This window comes from Ranitomeya variabilis, chromosome 3 (genome assembly GCF_051348905.1).
Source record: "Ranitomeya variabilis isolate aRanVar5 chromosome 3, aRanVar5.hap1, whole genome shotgun sequence".
Taxonomy (NCBI): domain Eukaryota; kingdom Metazoa; phylum Chordata; class Amphibia; order Anura; family Dendrobatidae; genus Ranitomeya; species Ranitomeya variabilis.
Window position 1 is genome coordinate 444,245,783 of NC_135234.1, and position 11,623 is coordinate 444,257,405.

The 11,623-nt window shown below is 48.3% G+C and overlaps 1 protein-coding gene across 4 annotated transcripts in view; it reads right to left on the bottom strand.

Moving 5' to 3' along the window:
- EIF4H (eukaryotic translation initiation factor 4H) overlaps positions 1–11,418 on the bottom strand; it is a 61,519-nt gene extending 50,101 nt beyond the window's left edge. For 3 of the 4 annotated variants that reach the window (XM_077296480.1, XM_077296478.1, XM_077296477.1), the window contains exons 1-3: positions 11,196–11,344; positions 1,251–1,438; positions 944–1,008 (exon numbers count right to left, since the gene is read on the bottom strand). In XM_077296480.1, the coding sequence (XP_077152595.1) occupies positions 944–1,008; positions 1,251–1,438; positions 11,196–11,254 (312 nt within the window). In that variant the 5' untranslated portion in view covers positions 11,255–11,344. Of the gene's footprint in view, positions 1–943; positions 1,009–1,250; positions 1,439–11,195 lie in introns of all 4 variants that reach the window. The other variant, XM_077296476.1, reaches the window with a different exon arrangement.
- Between the last annotated feature and the right edge of the window lie 205 nt (positions 11,419–11,623).

Genomic DNA, 11,623 nt, shown 5'->3' on the forward strand with positions numbered 1-11,623 from the left:
TGTGTTGTGGTAGAGGGTTCCAGAGTAGGGGTGATACGCGAGAGAAATCTTGTATACGATTGTGGGAAGAGGAGATAAGAGGGGAGTAGAGAAGGAGATCTTGTGAGGATCGGAGGTTGCGTGTAGGTAAGTACTGGGAGACGAGGTCACAGATGTATGGAGGAGACAGGTTGTGGATGGCTTTGTATGTCATGGTTAGGGTTTTGTACTGGAGTCTCTGGGCAATGGGGAGCCAGTGAAGGGATTGACAGAGGGGAGAGGCCGGGGAATAGCGGGGGGACAGGTGGATTAGTCGGGCAGCAGAGTTTAGAATAGATTGGAGGGGTGCGAGAGTGTTAGAGGGGAGGCCACAGAGCAGGAGGTTGCAGTAGTCAAGGCGAGAGATGATGAGGGCATGGACTAGGGTTTTTGCAGATTCCTGGTTGAGTAATGTACGGATTCGTGAAATATTTTTGAGTTGAAGTCGTCAGGAAGTGGAAAGGGCTTGGATATGTGGTTTGAAGGAGAGATCAGCGCAAAGGATTACCCCGAGGCAGCGAGCTTGTGGGACTGGGGAGAGTGGGCAGCCATTTCCTGTAATGGATAGGTTCGTTGGGGGGGGGGGGGCGCGAGTGAGATGGGGGAAAGAATAGCATTACAAAATCCCTGACTTTGTGCAAGTATACCTAGAAGAATGGATGCTGTTTTGAAGCGAAATGGTGGTCACACCATATATTCATTTGATTTAAATTTCTCTTTAGTGCATTCACTTTGCATTCTGTTAATTTATAAAAAAAACAAAAAAAAAACAAAACACATTTTTGGAGGCTCTCTTACTTGGCAGCAATTCTTCCAAAGTATCGTGTGTGTAAATATTTATATGTCATTATCTTTTTTTTTTCTAATTCCAAGACAACCCCATTAACTTACAAAATAAATAAAAAAAAAGGTAATGTAAACTTACTGCACCATCATATGTCAAAGCTTCCTTAAGAGACTCCAGATCATCAAATTCTACATAGCAGAAACCTGAAAATGTTGGAAAGCCCAATGAATCCTATACACACAGTTTTCTAGTTGCACAATACTAGAAAGTCGTATACAAATATTGTCAGGGGCCACTCGCAGCCATCATGAGACAGATCTGGTACTACTGCCATTTTTGTTGCTCTGCTTTTAAGTTTGAGCAGAAGAACAGAAATTAAAAAGCAGATGTTAACAGAGCCTTCCCATGTTGAAATATAGGAATGAGGAAGCAATGGTCTTCTTACCTTTAAATTTGTCCGTCTCCTTGTCTCTGACTAACCGCACACTCCTCACGTTCAATTCTTTAAAGATGGAATCTATGTCTCCTTGTACAGTATTGAATGGAAGATTACCCACATATGCTGTGAATGGTGGGTCTGTGGGAAGCTCTTTTTGTTTGCGTGGACCAGGGCCTGAATCACCTCGTCTGGGCCTGAGAGGAATAATACAAAGCTTGAACACTAACCATCACAGTACAGGTTTGTCGGAAATCTCATATATAGAAACTTCTTAGGGTATGCTCACATCTGCATATAAAAATCGACGAGTGCAAGGTTGAAAAAAAAAAAAAAAAAAAAAAAAAAGACGCATTGCAGTAGCGTGTGAATCCGGCTGCTGTGACGAGCGCGGACGTCACTAAGGTTATCGCAGTTCATAGATGAACTGCAGAAGCCTAAGGCTAGGTGCACACGTATAATGGTCCACTGCGGATTTTTCTGCAGTGGATTTGATAAATCTGCAGGGCAAAAACGCAGCGTTTTTTGCTGCAGATTTATCGCGGATTTACCGCAGTTTTTCTGCGGTTTTACAACTGCGGTTTTCTATAGGAGCAGCTGTAAAACTGCAGCGGAATCCGCAGAAAGTGACATGCTGCGGAATGTAAACCGCTGCGTTTCTGCACGTTTTTTTCCGCAGCATGGGCACAGCGTTTTTTGTTACCCATAGGTTTACATTGTAATGTAAACTCATGGGAAACTGCTGCGGACCCGCAGCGTTTTCCGCATCGTGTGCACATACCCTTACTGACGTCACCGCTCTCACCATGAGAACGTTCTACTCTGAGGCTATGTTCACACGATGCGGTTTTCGCTGCGGATCCGCAGCGGATTTGCAGCTGCGGATCCGCAGACGTTTTCCATGCAGGGTACAGTACAATGTTACCCTATGGAAAACGAAATCCGCTGTTCCCACGTTCCTTTTTTCAGCAGGAAAATCCGCGCTGATTTTCTGCGGAAAAAAAAGAAGTACCATGTCAATTCTTTCTGCGGATTCCGCTGCTGTTTTCCACCTGCACCAATAGGAAAAAGCAGCTGGAAACCCGCAGTGGAATCCGCAGTAGAAAAAGGACTGAAAACCGCATTGAAAACCACCGCAGGTTTTGCACTGCGGTTTTCACAAATCAGGACCTGAAAAATCCGCAGCGAAAAAAGGATCGTGTGAACAAGGCCTTAGTGTGTTTCAGCTGATGTGCCAAGCGGTCACATTGCTCATATCACTGCTCAACACAGCATCCGGATGTAGAAGAGTTGGGGATCAGAGTGGAAGGATTTTTTTGAGAGCCACTTTTAAATATTTAATTTTTAAATGGTAATAAATGGGTATAAGAATGTTGGGGAGTTTTTTTTTTTTTTTTTTACAATTAAAATGACTTCTCTGCATTTTTATTTCTTGACTACGGGCAGGGCCGTTTTTAGAGTTTCTGCTTCCCTAGGCACTTTTAGTGCGGCCTCCCCCTTTGGTGAGCATGACACTATCGGCAGTGACTTTGGCAAGAATCACTGATGTGAAAGTCGCCTTTTGCAGCAGATCCGGCAGTTTTTCTGCATCTGCCGCGTAACGGATCACTTACAGCAACACTGCGTTCGGCCTCATTCATTCCCTATGGGATTTGCGGCACTTTGCCGTGATCTGGCAAATGTGGTACCATACCTCCCAACTTTTAAAGAAGGGAAGGAGGTATAAAGTTTGTGGCGCATGCAGTGCGCTGCGGCAAATTTTAGGCCATGCCTCTGACCACACCCATTTCACAACTAGTCACACCCATATCCACGTCCCAACCACAGCCATTTAGCACTGCTGATCACACTTTTATATACAATAATTATAAACAAAAAAAAAAAATATGGCCACACACTGCTCCATACTGTATAATGGCCACACATGATGCTCAATACTGTATAACGGCCACCACTCATGATGCTCCATACTGTATAATGGCCATACACAGTTCTCCATACTGTATAATGGCCACACATGATGCTCAATACTGTATAATGGCCACACATGATGCTCAATACTGTATAATGGCCATTTTTTTCTTTCATTAGTTGAAGTACAGAAAACCACACACGCAAGGCATAGCTCCCTGATAGATTTCTATCTATATATGATTGTTTTATTACTTAAACTAGATTGAAATGAGAATTACTGTATGTAAAAGAGGATATTAAAAATGCATTGCATATGCGTGACATGAATGCTAGGTGAGAAGAAGAAGAAGAAAAAAAAAAAACCACGATAGTCTCCAACTTTTCTGGCTGAGAATCTCAGCTACTTTACATACACACGTGAGCAAACCCTTATACCTACACTCAGTTCCATTAGCAGTTTACAGTACTATTAAATATAGGAGGCAAATGGCTCCAAGAACATAAACGCCCCAATAACCTTCACTATTCCAAATAAAGAGTTATTACACAACATCTTTATCTGAAGGCGTATTTGCTTGTCTACTAGAACCGTGTGTTCTATTCATACTGTTGCTTTAACATGAAACATCACATGTAATAAGGCAAACGCTGACTACACTGCACTACCTGGAGTGAAGCCCGTACAGAACAAACTTGCTTACAGACATTGGAAACAACTGTACTGCAGCAGCAACGTATTGCTTATTAACACAAAGAGATTATCCAGTGAAAAATTATCACCTATGCATGGGATACGTGATAACTTATCGATTTGGTGGGTGGCCCACTGCTGGATTCCATACAGATCAACAGAAAGGACAACTTTTACTGTACATGCTCACGATCCGGAGTTGCTGCAGGTTTGAAGCAGCGTACTTATGCAGAGTCAAACCCGCAGAGTCCAGATGTTACAGCATAGTGGATGGAAATTCAAAAAAAATCCCATGTTCACTATGTGTACACAGACACAGGCAGAGACTGACATGCGGCACGTCTTTCCAGACAGCAGCATGTCAAATTTCACCTATACAATGTATTGGACGCGGTGAATCCGCACGTTCAGTGAACACATGCGGATTCCCCTGCCTCCAATAGACAGCAGCGCTTTGGACACAGTGAACATGTGCTGCGGCCAAAGCGCTGCTAGTTCCAGAACATGGGCTCCATTGGTGCTCTATTCATTTTCTATGAGTCTGCCAAAGAAAAGCAAAGCGCAGCTCTCGAGAACTCAATGGAAAATGAATGGAGTAGCGGTTGCACATGCGCACTGCCATGGGCACTTCATCCTAAAGGGGATAAAAGTGTTGATGCAGATCCCAAAGGTAAGACCCCCACTGATCACTTGTTTCTACCAGACAATTCCAGTAAGAGGCCAATAATGGATTCATAATATCAATAATACTATCAATACTGCAACCTCCTGCTCTGTGGCCTCCCCTCTAACACTCTCGCACCCTTCCAATCTATTCTACACTCTGCTGCCCAACTAATCCACCTGTCCCACCGCTATTCCCCGGCCTCTCCCCTCTGTCAATCCCTTCACTGGCTCCCCATTACCCAACGACTCCAGTTCAAAACCCTAACCATGACATACAAAGCCATCCACAACCTGTCTCCTCCATGCATCTGTGACCTCGTCTCCCGGTACTTACCTGCACGCAACCTCCGATCCTCACAAGATCTCCTTCTCTACTCCCCTCATCTCTTCTTCCCACAATCGCATACAAGATTTCTCCCGCGCATCCCCCATACTCTGGAACGCTCTACCTAAAACAGACTCTTGCCTACCGTGGAAACTTTCAAAAAGAACCTGAAGACCTACCTCTTCCGACAAGCCTACAACCTGCAATAACCACCGATTGACCAAACCGCAGCACGACCAGCTCTACCCTCACCTACTGTATTCTCACCCATCCCTTGTAGACTGTGAGCTCTAGCGGGCAGGGTGCTCTCTCCTACTGCACCAGTCGTGACTTGTATTGATTAAGATTATTGTACTTTTGATTATGTATACCCCTCCTCACATGTAAAGCGCCATGGAGTAAATGGCGCTATAATAATAAATAATAATTTTACACAGTCCTTTACAAAGACAGTAAATAAGGAACTAGTGGTGGAAGAGTAGATCACCAGCTGCCAGACCCAGAAGCAGTAGCCAATATAAATAGTTGCCATTTCCACGTCACTTTCTAGCCTCACCTACAGAGAATGAGCAGGGAAAGCTCACTGCATATACGCTCAACCATAGGCCTCCCAATTACCCAAGACATGGATTTGGCATAGGTTAGGCATCTTTAAAGCTGTACATACAGCTATCCATCTTTCCTCGGCAGCCTCCCGTCACACTTCTCTCAGTGACCTGCCCCTACCTGGAATCTAAAGCGTGCGCAGTCATTCCAGGGGGCTCCGCATGATCAGACTGATAGACTGGCCCTCGCAATGTCTCAGAGCTTGCAGAAGATCTCAGGCTGCAGAACAGGTCATAGAGAAAACTGACCTGCCAGGCAGTGATGGGAGAAGGATGGTGAAAGAGGCTGGAGAGCTGTTAAGGGCAGTGTCTAGCCACCTGCACTTAAGGCTCATTAGCATAAAAATTGGACAATTTCTCGGAAACGAGAACATTGATTGCTAAATTGAAGGTATTGATTTATTCAGGCGTTACAACAAAACAGGTTATATTAGTTTGGGATGCTAAAATCTGTTGTCAGATTCCCTTAAAGGGAAAGCGACAGCTGATAGACACTGCCCAATCCACAGGCATCAGACACTGGCTGTATGATTTAAGCAATATATGTTTAACGCTGAAACGACAAGTATTTCCCAGTACGTTAGCGGGCGGGGAAATACATTCAAATACTGACCGTGTGAATGTGGCCTGACACTAACCCATGAGACTGCTTTATACTGCTTAGCTGACTTAAAGGGTGGTTCCTTTAACAAGATGTTTTCCGCCATCCTCAGGATAGTTGACTTTTAGGGTATGTGCACACATTCAGGATTTTTCGCATTTTTTTCCCCCGAGTTTTTTCGCGATAAAAACGCATACATATGCATCCTATCATTTAGAATGTATTCTGCAATTTTTGTGCACATGATGCGTTTTTTTTTTCCCGCGAAAAAAAAGCATCGCAGTAAAAAAGCAGCATGTTCATTAATTTTGCGGATTTTTCATGTTTTTCCTGCTATTTAATGCATTGGGAAAAAATGCAAAAAAAAAAAAAAGCGTAAAAAACGCATGCGGATTTCTGGCAGAAATGTCCGGTTTTTGTCAGGAAATTTCTGCAAGAAATCCTGCACGTGTGCACATACCCTTACTGTGGTGGGGTGTGACGGCCAGAACAGCTGACTGAAGCAGCAGTGCACATGCTGGACCCACACTCCACTCTGGGACTGGAGAGAAGAGCCCTGTGCTGTGCTATGTTCGGTTCTCAGCTGATACTAAACTTATTTTTTTCCTCTGAGATGCCGCAGCACTTCCGAGAAACATATGTGGCTGAAACTCCTTTTACGCTGAATGTTTGCCCCCATTAAAATAAACACACCTAAACTTGAATCCTGCGCTAATGCAGTTCCAGCGGTGCCCGCACTCGCATTCCCGGGACTCACTTTACGTTGTTGCGTCACGAGAGCCCTGTGCCCAATCAGGGCTGGGAATGCGAGTGCCGACATCACTGGAAAAGCACCAGCACGGGAAGAGAGTACCGTATTTTTCAGATAAGACGCACTTTGTTTCCGCCAAATTTTGGGGGAAAATGGGGGTGCATCTTATAATGGGGATATACCTTACCGGCCGCGGTGGAGCAGGGTCCCAGGGTCGCTGCTGTAGTGGAGGAGGCAAGAGTGGAGCGTTGCTGCAGGCTGGGAAGAGGGGGTGATCGGATGTGTGGTACCGCTGTGGGTGTTCAGTGCTGTGGGGGCTTTGCCGACATCTTGTGAAAGCCCAGAGCCCCCTCATCCCAGCCTGCAGCTACGCTCCACTCTTGCCTCCGCCAACAGGGACCCCGCTTCACTGCAGCCACCACCCCCGGTAAATAATAAGACGCATGGATTATAAGAAGCACCACCATTTTATTAAAAAAACAGGTTTTTTTCCTATTTTTGTGCTCAGAATTTGGGGTGCGTCTTATACTCCGATGCATTTTATAATCCGCAAAATACAGTAATTTGGAACACGGAGAAGGAATTGAAGGGAGGTGAAATGGGGAAAAAACTGCAGTTCTATCACTGTCTTTTGGATTTTTTTTATGTTTAACCAAGTTACTTTCATTTACTAGTACATAGTATAAGGGATAAGACACCATAGTACACTAGTACATAGGATACAGTCCTGTACAACCATGTGACTGCTTTAGCCAATCACTTTTGTACCGTATAAGCCAACATTGAGGCCAGCGATTGGCTGCTGCACTATCATATACAGCTCTGGCAAAAATTAAGAGACCACTGCAAAATGTTCAGTTTGTCTTATTTTTCTCTTCATAGGTATATTTTTGAGTAAAATGTAAATTGTTCTTTTATTCTATAAACTTCTGACAACACGTCTCCGAAGTTCCAAGCAATAAAATTGGTATTTTTTTTGGGGGAAAAAAAAAAATGGTAAAAATAAAACAAAACAAAACAGTACTTTCAGACCTCAAATAATGCAGAGAAAACAAGTTCATAATCATTTAGAAACAACAATACTAATGTTTTAACTCAGGAAGAGTTCAGAAATTAATATTTTGCAGAATAACCATTTTTAATCACAGCTTTCATGCGTCTTGGCATGCTTTCCACCAGTCTTTCACACGGCTTCTGGCGCACAAATTTAAGCACATCTTTTTGGTTTGATGGCATGTGACTATTCATCATCCTCTTGATTACATTCCAGAGGTTTTCAATGGGGTTCAGGTCTGGAGATTGGGCTGCCCATGACAGGGTTTTGGTGTGGTGGTCTCTTAATTTTGCCAGAGCGGTATACGTGGGACATTACATCATGGAGGAAAACTACCATCATGGACCACTGGAGTGAATTGAATAGGGTAACTACTTTGTAGGGTAACTAAATTGACAAATTGTGATGTTGCAGTCCCTCTGATTTTTGCTGATAAGACAAGCCAGGGGAGGGGGTGGAGAAGGTCCCGGGTCCTACAACTTAGGGCTGTCCCACACGTCCAGATAATTCCGGTACCGGAATAAATCGGTACCGGAATAAATCGGTACCGGAATAAATCGGTACCGGAGTTATCCGTGTCCGTGTGCCTGGGAACTCACGGAGGCCATACGTGCGGCACACGTGTGCCGCCCGTATGGCGAGTGGGTACCACACGGAGCGTGTGGTACCCACTCTGCATGGTGCTGAAGCTGCGATTCATATCTTCCCTGCAGCATTGTTTGCTGTACAGAAAATATGAAGAATAGTGTTTAAAATAAAGATCTATGTGTCCGCCGCCCCCCCACCCCCTGTGCGCCCCCCCGCTGGTCAGAAAATACTTACCCGCTCCCTCGCTGCTTCCTGGTCTGGCCGCGGCTTCTCCTGCATGCGGTCACGTGGGGCCGATCATTTACAGTCATGAATATGTGGCTCCACCTCCCATAGGGGCGGAGCCGACTATTCATGATTGTAAATGATCGGCCCCACGTGACCGCATACAGTAGGAGGCGCGGCCAGACCAGGAAGGAGCACAGGAGCGGGTAAGTATTTTCTGACCAGCGGGGGGGCGCACAGGGGGTGGGGGGGCGGCGGACACCTAAATCTTTATTTTTAACACTATTCTTCATATTTTCTCTATAGCAAACGCTGCTACAGGGAAGATAGCAGGCTTCAGCACCATGTGGGGGGGACAGCGCTTACTGTAGCGCTGTCTCCTGCACGCACACGGACCCCAGACGGAGAATGTCCGTGTGAGGTCCGTGTTTTACGCGGACCCATTGACTCTATTGGGTCCGTGTAAAACGTGCGCTCCCACGAACACTGACATGTCTCCGTGTTTGGCACACGGAGACACGGTCCGCAAAAAATCAATGACATCTGCACAGATGCATTGATTTTTATGGGTCTACGTGTGTCAGTGTCTCCGGTACGTGAGGAAACTGTCACCTCACGTACCGGAGCCACTGACGCGTGAAACCGGCCTTACAGGACACAATCACTCACTAGGCTTATATATAAGCGCACAGCAGTGTTCACACCCATGCACTCATCAAGCCAAACTGTGCTTATGATACATAACAGCCCTAGATGGGAGTCCCAGAAACTGCCCCCCATAATCACCAGCGTGCCAAAGGAATTACAAATTGTAAAAGGCAACTGCACCATCCGACTATGGATGGAGGGCAGGTGTCACCCACCGGCTCCAGGAATCAGGGAGTCAGTGTGACCACCAGCAAAATGAAAGGGACTTGTGTAAACTGATCACATAACTGTGGGGCACTGCCAGTCTCATACCCCACCAGGGTATAATGGTATAATGAGGGTGCAAGAGCGGGGTGCCCACGCAGCAGGGTGCAAGAGCGGGGTGCCCACGCAGCAGGGTGCAAGAGCGGGGTGCCCACGCAGCAGGGTGCAAGAGCGGGGTGCCCACACGTGTCCGCACAGCAGGGTGGGAGAGCAGTGTGCCCACGCAGCAGGGTGCAAGAGCGGGGTGCCCTCACATGTACCCACACCACAGGGTGCTAGAGCGGGGTGCCTTCACATGTGCCCACACTGCAGGGTGCAAGAGCAGGGTGCCCTCACATGTGCCCACACTGCAGGATGCCCTCACATGTACCCTCACTGCAGGATGCAAGAGCGGGGTGCCCACGTGTCCGCGCAGCAGGGTGCCCTCACATGTGTGCACTGCAGGATGCCCTCACATGTACCCACACAGCAGGGTGCAAGAGCGGGGTGCCCACACGTGTCCACGCAGCAGAGTGCAAGAGCGGGGTGCCCTCACATGTACCCACACCGCAGGGTGCCCTCACATGTACCCACACCGCAGGGTGCCCTCACATGTGCCCAGACTGCAGGGTGCAAGAGCGTGTTGCCCACACGTGTCCGCGCAGCAGAGGTGCCCTCACATGTGCCCACACCGCAGGGTGTAAGAGCGTGGTGCCCACATGAGTCCGCGCAGCAGGGGTGCCCTCACCACAGGGTGTAAGAGCGTGGTGCCCACACGAGTCCGCGCAGCAGAGGTGCCCTCACATGTGCCCTCCCCGCAGGGTGTAAGAGCGTGGTGCCCACACGAGTCCGCGCAGCAGGGGTGCCCTCACATGTGCCCACACCGCAGGGTGCAAGAGCGTGGTGCCCACACGAGTCCGCGCAGCAGAGGTGCCCTCACATGTGCCCTCACCGCAGGGTGTAAGAGCGTGGTGCCCACACGAGTCCGTGCAGCAGGGGTGCCCTCACCACAGGGTGTAAGAGCGTGGTGCCCACACGAGTCCGCGCAGCAGAGGTGCCCTCACATGTGCCCTCACCGCAGGGTGTAAGAGCGTGGTGCCCACACGAGTCCGTGCAGCAGGGTTGCCCTCACCACAGGGTGTAAGAGCGTGGTGCCCACACGAGTCCGCGCAGCAGAGGTGCCCTCACATGTGCCCTCCCCGCAGGGTGTAAGAGCGTGGTGCCCACACGAGTCCGCGCAGCAGGGGTGCCCTCACATGTGCCCACACCGCAGGGTGCAAGAGCGGGGTGCCCACACGAGTCCGCGCAGCAGGGGTGCCCTCACATGTGCCCACACCGCAGGGTGCAAGAGCGGGGTGCCCACACACGCCATATACCGCAGGGAGAGGGTTGGCGGGCATTTCTCCCGTCCACACCGGCCTCCATGAAGCTGTGATCAGGCCTTCTCTGAGAAGGAGCCGGGAGCTGCGCTGTTCACACGTGTGCCACACACGACAGCCCGGACTCATGCTGCATGGCGGCGCCGTCTCCCGCTCCCCGGCCTCTCCTCATCCCGTTTCCCCGCATATCACCCGCCTTCCCAGTGGCAGCCTCGGACCATCCCATGTGCTGTGTGTAGTATCTGTGGACAACCCGCATCTCACCCTCTGCTGCCGCCGAAGCTGCTGTAGGCCCGATCGTCGTAGGTATCGTAATCCGCCATTGCTGCTCTTCCCTCTTCGCAGCCGAAGCGGCCAGGCTGCTAGGACCCCACAATATAGCGCAGGCAGGGCTGTCCGTGCAGATGCCTGCAGCAGACTGCACCATGGGTAATGTTCACCTCAGGGGGCGCTCACTGCACACATCACAGAATTCAGCTCACTCTTCTTTATTTTGTTAAAAACAACAAACTCAAAAAGTGCAGAGAAATGTGCAGGTCTGGTGATGGCAACCAATCACATGTCAGCGCCACTGTTCACACACCCTTATAAATAAAAGCAGGAAGCGGCAATATGGCCAGCACTCGGGTAGGGCTAGAATATTCACAGGTTATTCTCCATGGTGAAAATTCCAAACAAACATGGATAAAAGT